General features: G+C 35.8%; 1 protein-coding gene across 15 annotated transcripts in view; it reads right to left on the bottom strand.

Annotated features, from left to right (window-relative positions):
- The window catches only part of si:dkey-34e4.1, a 78,068-nt gene that overhangs the window by 39,088 nt on the left and 16,606 nt on the right, over positions 1–22,374 (bottom strand). For all 15 annotated transcript variants that reach the window (XR_015491376.1, XR_015491375.1, XR_015491374.1 and 12 more), the window contains 5 exons: positions 5,360–5,452; positions 5,142–5,200; positions 4,636–4,744; positions 3,764–3,917; positions 3,456–3,601 (listed from right to left, as the gene is read on the bottom strand). Coding sequence is in view for 2 of the 15 variants with exons in the window: in XM_087253661.1 (XP_087109787.1) it covers positions 3,456–3,601; positions 3,764–3,917; positions 4,636–4,744; positions 5,142–5,200; positions 5,360–5,452 (561 nt within the window). In the remaining 13 variants the exon portion in view is untranslated. The remainder of the gene's footprint in view (positions 1–3,455; positions 3,602–3,763; positions 3,918–4,635; positions 4,745–5,141; positions 5,201–5,359; positions 5,453–22,374) is intronic.

The following is a 22,374-nucleotide window of genomic DNA, read 5'->3' on the forward strand; positions in this document are numbered from 1 at the left end:
GCGTGTAACAGACTTAATTTTCAATGTTCTAGTTGCCTACATGCTGACTGCATATGCACATGTTAAAGGGGGGACCTATTATGCCCCTTTTACAATATATTAAATGAATTAAATAAAGTGTTCCTCAAGTGTGTATGAGAATTTAAGTTGTTCTAAACTCTTTGTTACTGGCATTATCTTCAGCAAGTATGATGTGAAACCTGCTGTGTTCACACCAGACGCAGAACGTACGGAAAAATTGCGCTATTGGCGCGCAAATAGCCGCGTGAACATTTGAGTTTACTCGCTTCACTCGCGCATCAAACCCCACTTCATTCGTGTGTCAAATTCACTTCAGAACAGACGCGGATTCGCGTGATGGGCAGGGCTTCTGTCTCCCCAAAGACTCTAGCTTCATAGCTAAATGGCTAACATCGATTTTATGAAGAAAAAAATAGTGTTTATGTGCTTTATGAAGACTGAAAAACAGCGTTGATACGTTTAGGGTTGTGTCTGAGTCCACTACATACTTTCAGAGGTGCATCCAGCTCTGTGAGCTCATAAACTCCTCCAGAAACTTTACCTGGATGATGGAGGCTTTCAGCGGTGCTTCTGACTGAGCCAAGCCCAGTTTGATAACTGCTGTTGGTGAAGGCTGGAGGATTTCCCTCGGACCACCGACAACAGGTTCTACGTCACAATCACGCCCCCACAAAAGCAAGTTTCTGATTGGTTAACGCGGCGCGAATGTACGCTGAAGTTCAGATTTTCAAACTCGAGAGATTCGTTTCGCGCGTCAAACGCGCAAAACGCTCAATGGAGGATGTCTATTCGCACGTTTGCATTGACTTAACATGTAAATCACTCGCGATTGACGCGCGTTCCGCATCTGGTGTGACCGCAGCATAATGGTAAATGGCTTTTTCTTACTCAGGGCTGTCTATGTTATTGAGGGAGAGACTGTTAATAATGGGCGAGGCTTCCCCCTCTGATGACATGTATAAAGGAAGAATGTCAGTCAAAGTGTTTCTGCAGACATGAAGTGTGATTATAAAAATGTGAATTAATTTATTTTTATTATTAGAAGCTGTTCATATTCACAAACTGCTACAACACAAAGTGATTTATTTCATAATGGTGCCCTTTAAATGTATTTTCCACCTCTATTTTTGCTTTATAGTTGATTGTACATGTGCAAAAAACCTAGCCTTTTTGGAGTCCTCCCAAGCGGCAACATCTCGCTCTCCCTCATGAAGCTAATACAGAAGTAACTGAAACTGCAATTCATCGACTGGCCTTTGGGGGCTGGCTCTATGAACTCCAGACGTTCACTGACTGCCATGCTAAATTAGCCATGTAACAAAGGACGGTTTTGATGCATGTAGCTAATATTACCCTTCAGGACAACTGTGAGGGGGTGAATTTTGTCTCTTTGTTTTCATTTGTTTCATATATATTATGTCTGCATAATTAAAGGTGTGGCCGCTTGAGTGACAGCTAGGTCTCGCCAGTTGCTGTTACGTCACCTAAGCTGATTTCAGCTGATTAGCAGCTGAGCTCAGCATATACATCGTATTTTTGTTTTGTTTTATGTGGCTTTATACAGTCAATTGCCTTTTGGAATTATTTCTTAAAATTAGCAGATAATTTGACATGCTGTGTGCACTTAATTGTGTTCACAAACCATTCAAGTGACCTCGATCCTTTTCCCAGGTGAGTGAAATTCTTACACTTGAAATTTTTTGAAAGGTCATCTGAAATGCTGTCATACAGTTTCATTCCTGGATTTCATAAAAAGCCTTGCATTTACTAACACAGACTATATTTGAAGTATTTGGAACTAATTCGTGTTTTCCTCCTGTAGAAAAACGTCATAAGTATAGTGCTTATTGGCTCAATGTATTACAACTGTGTTTTAAAAAGACCAAGGAGAATTTATTAATATAGTATATAACCAAGCACATGTGGTCAATGAAGTGGTAAGCGTTTCTCCCAAAGAAAACCCCATCTAAGCAAAATGCTAGCATGCATCTGCAGCTTTGCCCAGGCCTGACTCTTAGCCTATTTTTGGTTACCAGCAGTCGGCACGATGACACGCAAACAAAATGGCAACAGTTTTAGTTTCATTTGCACTTTTCAGAAACCTATGGGTGACATAACGATTACTAGGTCCAAATTTTTCACAGTCTATAGTTCCTCCCCTTAATGTTACAACTAATAAATGTGCAGGAAAACAGATCAACACTGTTTTGACAATTGATAATTTATTTATTTATTTATTTAATTACTTTAGTATCTGACAGTGTTTAGCCAAACCATTGGTGTAATTGATTAATTACATGTGAATAAAATACATTTAAGCCAGGATACTTTAAATAAATTTAAGCAGATACTACAGAGCATTTTAATTGGTCTGAATATCTGATGGGAAGCAGAAGTATGAGGTACATCATAATAATTACCATACTGGTGGATGTTTTTGAATGTGTATGTCTTCTAAATGCAGATTTCATGACTGTTTTTCTGCATATTAACTACTGAACATACTAATATTAACACCTAAAATATAATATTTTGTCCCACTTTATATTAAGTGTCCTTAACTACTATGTACTTACATTCACATGCTTATTGAAAATAGTGTGAGACAATGAGACATTGTAAAATGAGAAGTTCTTAATTTAAAAATACAAAATTTAAATCTTGTACAAGAACTCTGAAAAATAATGCGCATTTTATCATTATCTCAGACACCACATTTAAAAACAGTATTGAATTCAACCAATTTCATTAAAGTTCTTTTAACATGACTGTTTAAAACAGTCTAAACTTTTGTAAATTACATCAAATGACGTTCAAACCATCATCATTACTCTGATTTTTAAATGTCAGTATTAATTGTAAGTAACAAGTACAATAAGTGAGTGACGCAGTGGCGCAGTAGGTAGTGCTGTCGCCTCACAGCAAGAAGGTCGCTAGTTCGAGCCTTGGCTGGGTCAGTTGGCCTTTTTGTGTGGAGTTTGCATGTTCTCCTTGCGTTTGCGTGGGTTTTCTCCGGGTGCTCCGGTTTCACCCACAGTCCAAAGACATGCGGTACAGGTGAATTGGGTAAGCTAAATTGTCTGTAGTGTATGAGTGTGAATGAGTGTGTATGAATGTTTCCCAGAGATGGGTTGCAGCTGGAAGGGCATTGGCTGCGTAAAAACATGTGCTGGATAAGTTGGCAGGTCATTCTGCTGTGGCGACCCTGGATTAATAAAGGGACTAAGCTGAGAAGAAAATGAATGAATGAATGAAGTATAATAAGGACTTTCTTGGCGCTACATATGCTGCGGGTGTGAATTACAAAGGTGCTTAATTTAAATTTCATGGTCCTTGAATCTGCAGTTCATAAAAGAGTGGAAATTCTGTTTTCTTTTAGAGATTAAACATGGAGCTGTGGAAGAAATAAAGATTGATTTTCAGATCCCTCTCACCTGTATGGTTTGTCCAGGCTTCACCATGTTGAGCTCGGACAGGCTTTGAAGAATGTCATCCATCGCCTGCTCACTGAGCTTTGTGGGATGAGACTCAGTTCCAGTGACATCATCTGTTCTGTGCTCCATCCCTGTCAGCTGACGACCTGCAAACAGCAGCTGCATTTTAGGAATATGATGACATTAGTTATACAACAATGATCAACACAATCAGCCGTCACAGGATTACTGCTCTCACAGCTCTGCAGATGTGATGTTCTCTATTATGACGTGCGGTTCGGGGCATTAATGTGATGGCATGGTCTCACCTTCAGGACTGGGCTCTTCTCCAGACTGATCGCTCTGGCCGTCTGCAGGACCGTCTGGCTGCTCATCTGCATTCAGCTCAGCGTGCTGCAGACTCAGCTTATGGCAAACCTCAAACGCCTGACCGACTGTCCGCACAATTCGCATGGCCTGACTCTGAGAGAGGAGACAAGTGGATAAATGCACAGGTTTAGAGGCCTTTAGAGTCATGCATACAAACATGCTATTTATATACACAATATCAAAAAGCAACATGTTCATTTTGTGAACTATTTGCTTAAACACAAACTGATTTTTTACCAGGTTGCACACATGTATAATGAAACTGGTATATTTTTACAAATGCATTTGTATAATTTTATTGAAGGACTTATTTTGCTTATTTTGTTTAGTGTAGTGTAAAATGGATCTATATATTTATATTATACTATATACTGCATTTGTTATTTATTGCATGAGCTGTTTTTAATTTATACATTTATAAACAATTAAAAATATATTATGTTATATTATATTATATTAAATTATATTATATTATATTATTATACATTTTATTTTGACTTTCAATCTTGTGGATTTATTCAACCTTTCTATTCTTCTGATTCCTTCCTGTGTGTGATTTTATTACATTTGTTATATTACTGTTCTTAGTTTTGTCAGTATAAAGGGAAAAAAGCAATGGGCAAAGAGTAGGAAAATGCAGACAGTGACAAATAGATGAAGAATATCAAGGTTACAGCCCTCTGCAAGCTATCACTTGCAACAAGAACAAGGTGGATAAAAAAAAATGCTATGTATGATATTAAACTACATATTGAGGTAAAGCAAGAGAAGACCATTTATTTTTCTTCTGTGTAAAATGAAACTGCCCTACCTTCTTTTTGGACTTGAACACGTTGCATCTGAAAGAGTTGCTGGATCCATCACGAGCAATGTAGCTGAAAATCTTCAGATCCTGAGAATCATGCGATACATAGAAGATCCTTGGAGGAAACAAATAGGAAATATTAAAGAAGAGAATAGAATAGAAAGAATAAGAAATAAAAAAACAAAGGTCAGTTATTGTTAGATAATGTGTATTTACTAACATGAACTATTTGAACAGTACTTGTACCGCATTTATTAATCAACCCTCAACATTTATTAATGCTTTTAAAATGTAAATTAAATTTTGATAATATTAATTAACTAACAATAAAATACTGTATTAATGTTACCTAACATTAGCTAACATTATATAATAAATGTATTGTTCATTGTTTGTTCATGTTAGCAAATGCATTAACTAACATTAACTAATACAACCTTATTGCAAAGTGTTACCGAAAAAAAACATAAGGTTGAAACGCAGTTCATCTCATTAAATTTCCACAGTCTCACCTGTATATGGGGTCTTGCATAACCAGCATCTTGCTCTCGTCCCACGTCCACTCTTTCCTCTAGAGGTCAAAGCAAGCCAAATGTCAGGGACTCTAATGAGAATGCTCATTATTAATGTGACCAAATATAACCTCATTTCATAAGACACAGAATAATAATGTTCACATAGATCAAGGGGTCATGTGAGGGGTGTACAGGGATGATGACATCTCACATGCCTTGGGTTTCTTGCGAAGCACCACTTTGACCCCATCAACTGAGACCACGATAGCCACTTTCTTCTTCTTCACACTCTTTGCCTTGAACTCATACTGCAGGAAAAAAAGTGCTTTAAATGCATGTTGAGACATTTTTGAAGACCCACACAGAACTTAAACACCCATTCTAATGTTTTCCAATAAATGATCTCGCTAAACATCCAATTTCCATCTTTAATATTCAGACTGAAGTACGGGAGGCAATTTAAATCAGTTACTTCTCATTAGCACTTAAACTGCTAAATTATGAACATCAGCGCAAATGATTATCAGTTTGCCCTGAGAGCCTAATTTACAATTAACAACAACTTTTTTTTTTAAAGAACACAAACTAATTTAAAAACATGGAATGTTTTTATTTACTCATAGTATGTGTACAAAAAAATATTTTTGTTCTATCAATCATATTTTTAAGAACAATCTAAAGCTCAGTATGGTTACAATAAGTTGATCAACAATAGAGCAAACTTGAATGAATTGTGATTTGACAAGTTGCATTTGATTATTCGCAATATGAGGCTGCAATTTATATGTATTATTTAATTTCCCCCGCCCAGAGCAAATGAGTGACTGCTGTCTGTGTGTGACAGTCTTCTAGCCAATTGAGTGAGCACACTTTTGCTCTTTTTTTCAACCGAACTATGTGGAACGCCCACAATAAAAACCAAACAGACGGTCGAACGAGTGGGATGATGCCATTTACCGCTTCAGAAACACTAATAGACAAAATAATATTATCGGTAGGACATCGGTAATAAGGGAAAATTGTGGTTTTAAAGTCACAGACACACAAACAAAAACAGGTCATTTGTACGAATTGTAGCCACAGCATATGGAAAAACAACAATCAACACCTAAAAAAGCGACTATATAAGAAGTGTCTTGATAAAAAGTCAAATAAGAGTATTGCTAGCGACACTCAATCTAGCAGCAAGCAACAGCAAAATACAATTTCAGAGTTGTTTCAGCCATGTAAGTTTGCTAAGTGTTCTGCATTTTTATAATTATTATTTTGTGTTACTTCACATGCTCAAACATACAGTACACCAATGATGTGTTTTAACTTCATGAATGAACATGACATTATATAGAAATTCCCTTCATTCGCTAAACTCGCTGAATGCAACACACTGCACTGTTTCTGTGCTGAAACCCATTATAATTATGTCATAAAAGCCTTGCTTGGGCCTGAATTGGTTCGGGACATCCCTATATATTATATTAAGATTTTATCTACTGTATGCAGTATATGCTGAGTGCACAATCCCAGAATGTATGCACTGCAAGCAGGTCTGTGGTAATAAAAAGTATGCTAGTAAGCAGATAAAGTTGAGAGGAATGCAGATATTTCTCTGTGCTTTGTAAGTTTTGCTTATTAGAGCCTTGAGTTGATGTGTCGACTCCAAACAACTGGGATCAGCTCTAAGCATTAGCGGAATCTCTGATCTCCATTCAAGTAAAGGGATTGTTAAAAGTGTTAAAGCTGTTGCTGCTTATTTGCTGCTGTGTTTCAGGTCAGACACCAATAAGGATCCATTGTTTGTATTAGGGCTGCACAATATATCAATTAAGCTTTGATAACGCAATGGGCGTATCCGCAATAGTCACATCACAGGATTAAATTATTTATTAAAGATTAAAAGATAAAGACTTTATTTAATATTTCTATTTTTAAAGTAATTTATTTTCTGTACCTGAATACTGTTGCTTTCACACCTACACTTTTGTTTCGGAACGCATCTCGTTTGCCCAGTTAGCTCGGTTCGTTTGGCATATGTGAACAGGTCAATCGCGCTCTGTTCCGCGCCAAAGTAATCGCTCCGAGATCGCTTGAATGAGGTGGTCTCGGCTCGATTGAAACGAACCCTGGAGCGGTTCGATTGTAGTGAGAAAGCGATCCGATCCGAGCGCGGTTGTATCACTGTGTTTTATGGATATGTAATAGGTATATACGGCTACATGAAGAGAGAATTATGAGTATGGCGGGAAGTTTCGCGAGTCTCCGGATGCCCGCAAACGAGTGATGATCTCCCGGTAATCTCGCGTCTCCCTCCAGGTCCTCAAATAGGCATCGTCGCGCACCCTTCTCACCCCTCCCCACCGCGTCTCTCCTCAGACACGTCGCGCGCGCGCACCCTGTCAATCACCACCAAACCACCACCTCTCCTGACAGCTGAGCGGGACGCTGCAAAATAAACCCTGACACTCTGACCAATGTGAGGAGAGTTTACTCGCACGTGACTTGTTTTAGCTCTTTTGGTCCGATTAGAAACTTTGCAGTGTGAAAGCGAACCGCACCAAGAGCAAAGAGCAACAATGTAACAATTGTAATCTCTGTTTCGGAACAACTGATTCGATTCACAGGTGTGAAAGCACTATTCTCTAGCAAACCACAAAACACTGTTTATTTCCTTGCTCTGTTATATTTATACATGCTTGTCATTTATTATGGTTTATACAAATGCACTGCATAGAAGAATACTTGATCATCCCAATCTATCTAAATTATTGAATTCCTATGTCCACTAATATAGCTATTTAATTCATCTGGTGAAATTATATTTATATATATTCATACATTCATTTTGCAGGAAAACAAAATATTGCAAGGTCTGATTTTTCCAATATTGGGCAGCCCTAGTTCATATTGAGTTTAATCAGAGCTTTCAAAATCCGTTCTCTCATTATCCAGCCCAACATAGTATTATAAAGACATTAAAGGCACAGTTCAGCCAAAACTGAAAGTTTACCTTCACTTGTTACAAACTTTTTTGAGTTTCTTGAGTTTTTTTGAGTAAATAAAATTTTTAAATTGTGTCCTAACTACACTGATACAACACAGTTCAAGAGAAAAGCATTTTGGCTGTTTGTCCCAGATGCATCCTGAAAGAAACATTCACACACCAGAACCATTCAGAAGTGCAAAATAGTGTATTGCGCTACCAATCCAGTAGTAAGGTTTATAATGTGATTAATACTTTAACTTGGGATGCTCCGATTGATCAGGTAGAGATTGGTATCGGCCGATAATCACATCGATACTCGTCAATCTGGCCAACCTCATGAACCGATTACAAGGGGTTTGTTTAGGAGTTTACACAGAGAGAAAGATGTATGTGCGCTCATCAGCAATGCTACAACACATACAGAGGTAAATGATGCGTGGGGCATGAGTGACTACTGTGCTCACGTCACAGCAGCCAAAATGTACAGTTTATCCAAATCTATTGACGCGACTTGCACGAGTAATGATCTCTTTGTTAAAAGTGCAACCACAGTATGTCCAGTGTTTCGAGCTGCTGTGGCTAGGCATGGGCAGGTACAAGATTCTGACGGTATGATAATCTTGGATATAAATATCACGATTTCACTGTATCATGATATTGTGTTCACTGCTCTAAAATATATTCTTTTTAAATGGCTGGGTAAAAAAACAAAAACTTGTTCCCCTTTGAAAACGATATATTTTATTTTTTTAAAGATTTAAAATAGTTTGGCGCAGTAAACATGTCAGGCTAAATAATTCAAAAGAATAATTGACTTCTGCTGTCTTCATTAGTTTCTAAAACACAGATTTCATTACAATTTAAAATGGCATCTTTGGATACTTTTTTCAGCTGGAGATACTTTTGTCCTAAAAAACAAACAAAACAATATTAAAAAAATGTAAAAACTTGACTTTTCCAAACTGTGGTATACCTTGAAAACTGTTATTGTCCCATGATGTGACGCGAGTGGAGATATTGCTGCTATCTAGTGTCTCATCCAACCGTATTGCCTCTCCTGGAAGCTTTACGCTTCTCCAGAATAAAAGGTGTACACAATCAGCACCTGAATTGGGCATTGTCATAGTAATTTATGCTGTTGTTCAGCTGCGAAGTTGCATTAAAAAAAAAAAGCATTTCTAAAATAGGAATCCTCTTGGTCTTTTTGAGAGATATAGGGATTAGGGATGAAGACTTTTGTTTATTTATTTATTTATTTATTTGTTTATTTATTTATTTAGTTGTTTTTTTTTACACATTTCTTTAAAGAGTCTAAAAGACTCACATTGACACTATTAGAGTCTTTGGGTTTTTTGAAAAAAAGACATGAATCATTTCTCCTAAAACACTTGGTATTCATTATTGAAGTAAAGTCCTGTACTGAGCTGAGAGAGTTCTGCTGGTTCACAGGAACATTAGGCTGATCCGTCCATCTCTTGTAGGCTAGAGGAAAACAAGAAGCAGGGGATGCTTAAAGACTCTGAGATGTACTACAAAGAAAGCGACATGACAGGTCTGTCCACGTGGGCAGATGACAAAACTTTAGTCTTGCTCAAGTGTGTTGAAGTTGCTGAAACTTTAAACTATCTTGCCAGAATTAATCAGCATCATCACTGATTCACTGTGTATTAGATGTTGAGGCAGTGCTTATTTTTTACTCATTTGTAACACACTCTGGGCTGCAGAAACTGCTAAATGAGTCAATCTACATTTGCTTTGTTACAGTAATTATAGCTTTTTACTGGTATATGACACTGTAATTATAGACCTCCAAAGAATATCCGTTGAGGGTTTCGCGCTCTAATAGCGTTTTAAATACTAAATGTTTGCATCTTGAGTTTTTTTGTCTGAATTGCAATTAATTAGATCTAAAAATATATTTTACATGTTTATTTTAATATCATTAAATAATTAATGAAAGATAGCTATTAAAATGCCATTTCTTTCCTTGAGAAATGTTCTATTGTAAGAAATATCATTATAGCACAACTCAACAACAATATAATAACATTTTTTTTTTTCAGTATCTTGTATCCCTAGTTTGGAAAGACTATGTACACAAATATGTATTTAACAGACAAGTAGGGAATCCTATCTTTTCATCGGATTGAATGCAGTTACTGGATGAGCATTTTACTGTATATGTTCCTAAGCCTTCAACAGAAAATAAATATACATTTGTTATATTTAGATCATTTTAATTTTTAATTGCTATTAGGCCAAAAAGAGATTTTAAACAAGTACAACAAAACTACCAAAACCTACCATTGCAGTCGGATGAGAATTTAAAAGAAGAATAACACTATAAAAACTCAGTCACAGAAGCAAAGTTATCACTTTTAATCTAATATAGACAATTGGTATTTATCATTTTCAGTAAATGTGAATGTACCTAAAGTTTAACCAAAAAATGAAAATTTACTCACCAGTTACTTACACACTTTTTTGAATGTATTTTTTCTGTTGAAAGCAAAACAAGGGTAACACTTTATTTTGATGGTCCATTTGAGTATTAGGAGACTGTCTGCCTAATATCTGTTGATACTGCTCCTTCAACAGACATTTAACTGACTATAAGAAACTTTGCAAGTACATGCCAACTTACACAAACCCTAACCCCAACCTAACAGTCTACTTATAATCTAATGAGAATAAGTTGGCATGTAGATGCAATGTAACTTATATTCAACAAACGGACCATCAAAACAAAATATTCTGAAAATTGAAAGAAGTCAATGGCGGCTTTTTCCAACATTGATCAGAATAAATTCTTTTGCCTTTACCAGAAGAGAGAAATTCAAACAGATTCTAAACAAGTTAAGGATGATTAAATGATGATGACAGAATTACAATTTCTGGGCAAACTATCTATTTAATAAATGTGTTTTTGGCCCAAAATAAGAAAAGAAAAAAGAAGGAATTGTGATTTATTTTGTTTGGATGTTTTTTTTTTTTTTTTTGCATAATTATTTAATTAGAGTAAGGTATTTTTATGGTCACTTTCACACTGTAAAATAGCACTAAAAATGGTATGGTATTAAAATAATATAATAAGGTTCGAAACGCCAACATAATGGCCCAAAGATAATGGGGACATTTTAAATTTGCTTCACAACATTTACTAATTAATTACTTATTGATTTTACGTTAAACATTAATCTGAGAAAATCACAAGGGACTATGTTTAGACAAAACAGCAGTTTGTAAAGGTCTATTACTATGAGCAGAACTTCAATAGAATTGAATTGAATGGCCTCTGACCATAGAAACACAATACTTAGTATGCATGTAGCCATTTAGGATCAAGGACAGCTCAAGACTAAACTAAATACAAGCAAAAAAAAAAAAAGTAAAAAAATGGTGAGAGTCAAGGGACAAGACATGGCTCGTATTGAATAAAGAATAAGGCTACTTGCCAAATGCTCTACACGAATTGACCATTCAGCCTAATTCAGTTCATTCACATCATTCATAACCTTCCCAAAGTCAAAAGCAAATTAAACAGAAACACAAAAAAACACCTTGACTAACCTCTACCAATTCTACAGCATACTAGTGCATATGAAAAAGGAAAAAAGCAATTGCATTTCGAATAATCATAGTAACAAATCAATAAATAATAGTAAAATTATAAAGTGTGAGCAAATATAAAATATTGTATTTTGGTCTCATTTGCATTTTCTTGGAATTCAAGTACTTTACTCTGCACTTTCTTTAGTCCTTGGATACCACTTTCACCTGTCGTATCTTGAAGCAAATGTTCCGCCTGCAAAACATGACCTTCTGTATAATTAGCAGTGGATGTCAGCATCCAAAGGCCACACTAAATATTAATGCACGAGTTCTGTGTGCGCAAAAGTGAGACAGAATGAACAGGAATGTGTGCCACAGGAAGTCAAGAAGAAAAACTGTACTTGCTGCAGGTGTCCTTTATGCAATGTGGGTTTTACAAAAATAAATAAATAAATAACTGCATGTCTTCCAAAATATAAATCCATCATGTTTCATATTTTCAAAACTGGAGAATGAAATATGACTGAAGCATGCTGTACACTCCATATTGTGCACTATTTTTCTAATTACAGTGAATAATTGAATTTAGTCAAACAATTTAAAGTTTAGCATTTTTAATATAGTAAATACAATTATTTTGCAGTTATTGCTGTTTGGTGCACAAATGGGACTATTAGGGTAAATAAATTTAGAATGTTTAAGAAATCCAAAAATACTTTTCAAAATATCTATGATAAAGTGGAAATTCTCATGCTTAAAGATGAATTGTGACGCACGCAACATGCATTACTGCATTTATGACTGAACATTTTAAAGTTGTGCTTTCCCCATGATGAAAACTCACTTAAATCTGCTCCACTTTTGCCCAATTTGTGAAAAAAAAAAAAAGTTGAGATGTCAAGATCAAACTAAAATGACTACTTTTTTATAATTCACGTTTTGTGTCAGCATTCCTTGCAGGACAAAAGCAGCCTGCAAGAATGAAATTTTAATCTTTCTTACTGCTCAAGTGCAAAGTGCATTGAAATATTTAAGATATACCGCACAGCTTTTGTACTGTGTATAAACATTTCAGCAAAAAGTTCTAAAAGCTGCAGTTGACATTTCAAAATAAAAGCTAAATAAAACAAAACACTGAAGAAATCCCTTCAAAAACAAAGGGGTCAGACCTCAAATTTGGGATTAAGAGCTGAATCCAGACATCAGCAATAATCCTGTCTTGCTTTCGTGCCTAATTTCCATTTTGTTAAGAAGCATCTGCATCTGTGGGCTTTAAGTTGACAAAGCTGCCATACTCAGCACTTAATGACACCCCAAACTGATCTCTCTCTCTTTTTCTCTCTAGGCTTGCAATGGCATTTAGATTGCAACATGCAGGAGGAAACAACTGCAACTGACATCTCCAATAGTTTTTTTATGACAGAATGACAAAAAAAATTATTTAGCATGGATTCAGCAACTTAAGAAAGCCCTTGTATTAAAAGACTTTGCTGAAAAACAAATAAGTCACTTTCAGAAATAGAGTACAAAACTGGCTCTGAGATAAAAATGAATCTTTTTTTTCTTTAAAACTTGACAGATAAAAATGTGAAAACGTACAAAATGCACCCAGATTTAATGGTGTTGTTATCCCATTACCCAGCAGTACAGCGGTATGCACAGAAAAGCAGAATGATCATGAACCATGAAACCCTCAAAAACAGCTTTTCAGGAAAGTCTTTGGAAAGTCTTAAATGCAATCTGGGTCACGATTCATACAGACAATCACAATCAATTAGAGGCTGTATCCTAGCAACAGTCTTCAAATGTGAGATTTTGGGGGTAGATTATTGTCACCCAGTTCTTCCCCACAGCTCTTACAATAAATGAAAAAAAGAACTCCTGGGAAAACTAAAATAACAGCAGGAGCAGACCTGGAAGGTTGCCTGTCAAAAGCTGCCTGAAAATCTAACAAAAGAAAATATATATTTGAGTAATTAATTAGGTTTGAAAAATGGTATAAAATTGCCATTAAAATTCTAAAAACTTTCCGGATGATTCCCAGAAAAAAAATTAATCTGGGAAATATTTAACATTTAGCAACACAGCAGTTGCCAGAGTTAGGATGTCTATTCAGTGGACCTGGATATAAATCCTTTTCACATTTCCAGGTTTCTCAGCAGCAGAAGTCGACATAGTTGGGTAAACTTACACCACCTGAACAAAGTCTCGTCACTTATCCAAGTTTCAGGAACAATAAATAATAACCTGACTTCTAGTTGATCATTAGGTATCAGAAATGGCTTATATGAAAGGCAAAGGCCTCTAGATTATGCTTATTTTCCAAAAATAAAATATGATCATGCCTTGATTTTTAATAATTTAATTAGGGCAGTAAGGTCTGACTTAGACAAAAGTCTTTTCACAACAGAAATAATGTGAAGTATAGAATATAAAGTCATGGTGCAGTTGAAAGTGAATAAAAGGTACTTATTTTACGCCTTTTTCCAGATTCAATATGACTTTTGTCTCTCCAGAATGTGTCTGTAAAGTTTCAGCTCAAAACACCCACCAGATTATTTATTATACCTTTCAGAAGTTTGCCATTTTAGCTCTGAGTATCTTGTATCTTTTTCTTGGCCTGTGCCTTTAATGCTAGTCCTCCCCGTCCACTTGTTCCCACTTGCCTGTCAGCGTGCCTCAATCTCCGCCCTCAGCTGTGTCGGACAACAGACAGACATGAAGGAAGCAGATCTTACGTAACATTTGTGAGAACGACTACAGTAAAAATTTTCCCAATAATTATTTGATGTATTTGTTGTGGAGTTGCAACGATGAGTCACACAAAGATTTGTTACAAAGTTCACGCACACACACAGATACACACACACAGCGGACACACACACACAGACAGCGTGTACGTTTAGCACTGTTGTTGCACAGCAAATTTGCTAGAATACACATTAATATCCACTGCTGTATGGATATCTGTTATGTTAATATACAAAATAAAGCTGATTTAACATCCACAAACCAGGACTGAAGTGTCTTCTTTTATAATTGCACTGACACACAGCTGTGGTGATAAAGTAAAGCTGAAGTAAATAGATGAAATTGATTACAAACATGCACTGTTTGTGAAATTAGATTTATTACAATTATACATATTGAGATCCCTCTTGATATCTTCTCTTTAAATATTTCTTTTTAAAAAGATCTGTGAACGTCAGTTTATAAATGGTGAATTAATTCAAACTAAATAAGAACCACTTTATTTTATATTAAAGTATGTTTATTAAAACATAAAACATTAAACATTTAATATAAATATCACCTATTTTATTTTACGAGGTGTAATTTTACCACTCTAAAGTAAAAGTTATTATACACATGAAATATTCAGTTTATATTTTAAAGTGCAGCTGTATTACAATAGTAATACATTTTTGTATTAGAAATTATTGTTATTACATGACATTTAGGTGTATATTAATATTATTTTTTTACTCTTGACACAATGGTATAGACAAATGATATTGAAAAATGATACTATTCTGTACTGTATTAAAAAAGATATTGTATGCAACATTACTCCGCTCAAAGGAAAATGTAACAATCAATGTACAAATCAGCTTGTCATTGACGACAACGTATGTTTGAATGAAAGGCAGAACACCCAATGCAGAGATATAAAATACCAGTTGTTCTGCTTACTTCACTATCAATAAAAAGATGTTGTGTGTTCTTTCTCTGAGGAATTTCACCTTTGGCACTACTTCCATTAGAAGCTGCCATTGGAAACGACCTTGACCTGCATGGGAAGCTGCTGCTGAGAACGACTTAGTTTCTCTGCTTGATTGGGGTTTCCGCTTGACTTCAGACCAATGGGGAGTGTGTGCCACTTTGACAGAGTGTGTACTTGAGGAAGTGAGAGAGAGAGAGAGAGAGAGAGAAAGAGAGCGACAGACAGACAGACAGGAGGAACATTGAACAGACTTCCGAACTCGTTTCTTGGAGCTGAGTCGGCAGAGGTACCTGCTGGGAGTGGGACGAGGGCCAATCAGTTGATGTCACGCACCCCATGGGCGGGATTTAATAACCTTTACTGCGCTGGAGCACCAGAGGGGTTTGATATTTCATTTGTGTGTGTGTGTGTGTGTGTGTGTGTGTGTGTGTGTGTGTGTGTGTGTGTGTATGTGTGTGTGTGTGTGCGTGTTACATGGAGGATTTGAGTTTTTCTCAATAAGACATCTTTTATGTATTACATGCTTACTCATGCATGAATACACTCACGCATCTGTCATACTGTGCAAATCACTCAGCTAGCCAAAAATCATGCTGGGAAAACATTGCTCAGGTTTCAAGTTTGCACACACTTGTGGAGTCATGAGAGATATGTACATTATAAATACATATATGTCTGCATATTAAGGCTCAGATTTATTAATGGGGGCATATTAGCATGAAATTGCAGTACCACTTTCAATGATTTAAGAATGAGTCTCTGATTTCTTCATTAAATCATTTTGGTTGATAAATAATAATCGTTTAAAAATCAATGCCTGATTTTTCTTTTTATTTTAAAGTTTTGTAGATGTTAGTATCAGTATTGTTAGTTTTTAGGATATCTATAAACTAGGGCCCTATCATATATACATCCGGCGCAATAAGGCGCAAGACGTGTTTGACGCAAATTGTTGCTATTTTCAGACCAGCACAACACAAATTTTCATGTTTTGCGCCATGTTGTTTAAATAGCAAATCCATTTGCGCTACTTTATGGACTCGTGGGTGTGGCAGTCAAAAAAGTAGGTGTGTTAAATATGTAAAAAAAAAAACTGTGTTAAAAGTAGAATACTCTGTAAAGTCCAGCAGAGAGCATGTTAGTTATGCACCTATGTGGGTCCAGATGCGTACATATTGCTTAATACTCACAGCATTTACAGCAATAGACAAATATCTTTACATATGAAAAAATTTAAGGATTAAAATGTTATAAAAATTATTTTTCTACATAAATATAAAAAACACTACCTCCATGCCTTTATGTCAGGGGGCTTTTATCATTTTACTCATGACAATTTGCATTTGAATAATGTTGTTATTATTAGCAGTGTTAGTTATTATAAGCATATTTATATTTGTTTTAATAAAAATAAGTTAAGATTTGTCTACCTGTCAGGTTTTAAAGATGTATGCCTCACTGTATGGGGCATAAGAATAGGACGTGTGTTAGGACATAAATCAGTTTTTTTGAGCACACTTCATTATTACTGTTAATTTTTTTGTTTGCTGGAAATTAGAACTGATTTAAGAAATATTTTTGAAACAAATCTTTGCACTTAACAAACAAAATTTAATATGTAGGCTAATGGATGTCTTCAGTGGAGTGCGTTCAACACTAAAGTAAAGGAGTAAAAAGTAAGGTAAAAGAAACTAAAGAGGCTAAATGGAGGAGGCTCATTCTTTATCCTCATGCTGCAGATCTACAGGTCTGTATAACTGTTTTCTTGCTTGTGAAGCATTCAGTTTTTCCACTTATAAACTCTGCCATGTAACGCCGAGTGTTTGATAGGGCCCAATGTCAGTTACATAATTAAGCAAATTTAACGTAATTACACAATTTGACAATTTAACTTATTCAAGCCCCAAGAAAAGAAAATGCCAATTTCCACACCAACCAATACATTCAACCAAGAACAGCACAAACTAAATGTATGTTACTGAGTTTTTACGATAAAAGAAAAAACATCTTCTTCTAGTATAATTATAAAAATACACTTCTTTATACTTTGCTTTCCTTCTATACAGCAAATATTGCAACACATCAGTTAAGTACACAGTAAGTTACAAAATGGCACAAAAACCAATAAACTGACACCCGCAAATCTTAACAGCCTGCATTAATGTAAACCTATTTCCCTTTAAATGTGCTTGACTGACAAGATCTGAATACTGACAAGAAATCCCTGTGGTACCATGTTACTAGCAACGACCACAGCCATTAGATGTGAGTATGTGTGTGTGAGAGAGAGAGACATGTGACTGATTGAAAGAAAAAGAACAAGATTGCTGACTTTCTGATTGTCTCTGTTGTTTTGTCATCAAAATTGGCCTTTGAAAAAAATCATAATAATCAACAACTAGTTTGGGCCAAATAATATATTGTCAGTATTTGAGAGGCTTCAGTGCATTTCAGCTGAGCTACACGAGTACAAACAGCACAGTAACAGGTGTGAGAGCAGTTCACTCTGTTTAATGTAGTGTGCTGTTTGGACGTGTGTCCACAGAAGGACAACTAAAAAAAACAAAAAAAACAAGGCCAAGTATGAGGGCACCATCTGTCCCATACACACGTCTGTTTTTGTGTTTAAACAACAATGTCAGCACTCCAGCGTCTGTGTCATATGTGCATTGTGCAAGGATTAAAAATAAAAGATTATGGTTTCATAGATTAAGGACATATCTTTGTAATAGCAAGTGAAAACATCTTTCACATGCACTTCTGTTTAAAAGTCAGGACGGTTTTGAAAGATATTAATATTTTTGTATTTAGAAAAACAACTTTAAATTAATCAAACATGTCAATAAAGTCACCCACAATGTCATTTCTCAATGTAAAAAATATAGTATAGGTAAAGGTTATTTTGAACTTTCAATTCATTAAAGAATCCTGAGAAAAAATCAGAATAATGGAAAGATTTCTGAAGGATCATGTGAAAATTCAGCTTTACCATCACAAGTATGAATTATATTTGAATAGTATATTTAAACAAATTTGCTTTAAACTGTAAATAAATTGTAACAAAACTGTCCTGCTTTTACTTTATTTTAATAACATATATGCACTAAAAATATTGACAAAAAATAGTGTTGACACCAACAATTATTAGCAAAGGTCTAAAAACAATTGTCATATGAATTTTGATAATAATCTAAGTTAAATTAAGGGTATTTTGGAAAGTTCTTATAAATTATTTTTACCCATTCAGCTTAGTATGATAATAACTATATCTACACAAAAAAATGACATTTTTTGCTTATTCAAACTACTTATTTAAAATGAGCTGAATCAACACAATTCTTGAGATTTCAGTGGGACAACTTAAACTGTTATGTTCAATCCACATAAATTAGTGAAACGTGTTAACTTAATCGATTTGTGTTAGGACAACATGAATAAATTGTGTAGAACCCAGATTTTTTACAGTGTAGGGTTCTCTTGTATTTCCTTTGTGACCTGACGAAGAACTTGTAGGTTAAAACGTTGTCCAACTAAATTAAGAGAACTTTACTGTCCAACTAAAAATGAAGTGGCAGTTTGCAGATTCTTTTTACTTTTTCTATTGTCATTGGCTTAATCGAGCATCATTAAGATGATCTTTTTTCCCAGTTCATTTGACAAGTGTGAGTGCTCCGAATCATGCCAAGTTTTGGTTTAGGTGGCTCTGGCCCTGTTGAAATAGGTGTGCCAGAGCGCAGTGCGCTTGTAAACTGAAAACCTGACATTACTTTAAAGGGACTGTTTCATATGAATTTATTAATCATTCTTACTTTTTAAGGAAAGCGAACTGCCATGGTTTATTTAGGACACAACCCCCTCGCCGCAAGCAGCACAGTGACTTTTATGAACATTTAGAAATGTTAAAAGTAGTGGAAATTTTTTTTGTGTGTCATATCAAACGACTTAAAATATTACAAAACAATATAACTAAACCAATCTTCATTGTACAGAGCGAGATCTTCTGTTAACTAAACAGTCACATCATAAATAACTTTTTTCTTTCGACCAGGTTGTGATATTGCTCAGATGACATTTTCACTCAATTTTCCTCCATTTCTTGGGTCCACGTGGACTGAAAAGAAGCCCTTCATTGGCTGTAGCTGATCACTGATGTTCTTTTCAGTCAAAACTCCTTTCACATGACATGATTTGAAACGCCGACAGCTTCAGATTTTTAACATGCCAAATATCTCACAAGTGTCGGTGACTCACTTGCGATTCTCTCAGATCACGTCCTTGATAGTTCACACTGTATGATTGTTACTCACGCAAACGAGCACCGATTTGCCTATAATTTTAGGCATTTGTTGACGATTTCTCGTATCCTATTGGCAGGTCAAAATCGGGACTAAAATCATGCAGTCTAAACTCGGCATTAGAGGTGCACACACTGATGTTTTTCTTACTAAATAAGAACTTAACATGATTTGACAGACATTTGCCTTAAAATCTAAATGAAAAGTCATCTATTTTATAAAATGATTTACCCAAAACTTGTGATTCCATTTTCAAGTTGCTCAGCATTGCAATGACACCAGTCGCCAATGACAGGCCTACACTCTTTCCCTTTCCCTCACTTTATACACAAACAAGGGTCTCACTTGTGGCCAAATGGTTTTCAGTGACAAAGTAGAAATGAGAGGAGGAAGCAAAGAGAGTGTAGATCAGAGAAAAAAAACACAAGAAGAGGAGAAATGACAGTCGCGGAAACAAGCAATGAGAGAGAGAGGCATATAAACAATCTCCCTAATGTACAGCAGCCATCTCTCTCTCTCTCTCTCTCTCTTCTCAAGCCCTGAGGCAGTTTTCTCAATCACAACACAAACTTAAGCCCAACAGATAGTGAGTAGACATGGAGTGGAGTGTGTGTTTCAGCATGCCAGTGAGTGCAGGTGAATGTGAAAGTGTGCCATGTCTGTGAGGGTGGAGTTTTGACCAAACCTGCCTAGTGCTCAAGCACGCTCTAACTTTCAGGACTCAGGACGTGTTTTGGCAGAGTTGGGGGGGGGGGTTGCTATGGTGATATGGGGGGTACTGGTCTTGCGTAACTGGTTAACACTGACAGAAATAGTCCAGAGAAGTGAAAGAGAGTGTGAGAGAGAAGACAGTGAATGAGGGGAAAAGAAAAGCAGCAAAAGAGGGAGGAACCCTGCTGAGCGCACCGGCTGAGAGCAGTGGGATGAAGGATTTTTTTTTTTAATCTTTTATTAAGACTCACAAAAATGAAAACGGCAGTGTTTTGAGACTGTTTTCATGTGTTTGTTTGGAAGAGGAAGACAAGGAGGGAGTGAAAAGCCAGTGTTTCCTGTACCCACGTAAGAGGATGTGGTTATCTGGGAGATGTTAATTACTCACTCACGTTTATCAGATGTAATGTGATTAAAATGTGAATCATGACATCTTGTGGTTTGGTTCGGTTTGAAGAGAGAGATGTGGAGCTCATGGATGCTAGCGCATGTAGGCCATTACACTGCATCTGTCCCTGGGCTACTCCACAACAATGAAGCCTTTCATTCTCTCTGTAGCCCCATATCAGCCCCCTCCCCAACACACACACACACACATACACCATCTAGTCCCTAAGCCCTGCCACCTCCTCTCCTTTTTCCTTTCCTCTCCTCCTGACCTCTTTATCACATTGTCTCACTGGTTTTGTAAGAATTCCAATGGCATTCACTTTACAGTCAACAGTGCACACAGATTCAATTAAAATACATTTATACAACGTCAACATATGCAAATTTTAAAACAAATCTTTTTTACACAAAGTGTGGGTGGGGAAAAGCTATTTACTTTTCTGATTTATGTGTTTTTGTATGCTAGATCAATATTATCAAGCACAACTCTATCATAATGTAATGTTGACATGTTAAAATAAGATTTATGAAAAGATTTATTCACCTAAAATAAAAACTTATATAATGGCAGTGACCAGTTTTAAAAGAAGATGCACAAGTATTGCTGAAATGTCCCATGCCGAGAGTATAGTTTCACCAGATAACTTTAATAGAATTATTGGGGGAAAAAAACATTATTTTACACCAATTGGGGTCATTTTGTGGGGTTCTCAAACTCCAGTGTGATGTCCTGCAGATTTTAGCTTCAACTTGCACAACTTGCTCCAACACACCTGCAAGGATGTTTCTAGAAAACTTGATTAGCTAGCCCAAGTGTGTCTGATTGGGGCTGAAGCCAAAATCTGCTGGACACCGGACCTCCGGGACAAGACTGAGAACCTCTGTTGTAGACCATTTGCTGAAACTATAATAAACCAATAACAAGCACTGATAAATACAGTAGAGCAAAGTGATATACAAATTAAATAAAGAGGGCTTTCTAGTTTTCTGGGATTCTAGCAGTAGTCAGGTATACAAATTGTATAGTCAAATACATACATAAATACAATTAATTTTTCTTTAAACTTACAAACATTGTAATTCATAACGCCCGAATGCTCAAACTGGCTTAAAATGCAAACATGGGACTTAAGAAAGAATGGAAATGCTAAAGTTTTTGGTAACATTGTGGAGTTACAGCAAAATAACCATAAATCAAATGTTTTACAACTGTGGCTACTGGACAACTGTAATCCAGACTCTACAGTGCAAATCCTGCGATGTGATTATTGTGAATGCACACATTGCGATATCGATGCTGAAATTATATATTGTGCAGCCCTAATTCCAAGTGTTTTGGGGGATATACTGTAGGGTTTTGGTGAACAAAATTTAAATACCCTTACATCATTTATTTTATGCAAATCCATTATTATGGAAATTAGTTCCCTCCTCCCCTCAGATTCTGAGCTATACACTTTCACCCACTCAACTTAAGTAGTAAACACTAAACAATGGTAACTGTGACAAGTACTGTAAATTCATTCCTTCATTCCTTCATTCATTCATTCGTATTTGTTTAAGCCATAAATTTTTTCT

Source organism: Danio rerio, chromosome 5 (assembly GCF_052040795.2).
Source record: "Danio rerio strain M-AB ecotype USA chromosome 5, GRCz13ab, whole genome shotgun sequence".
Lineage (NCBI taxonomy): Eukaryota > Metazoa > Chordata > Actinopteri > Cypriniformes > Danionidae > Danio > Danio rerio.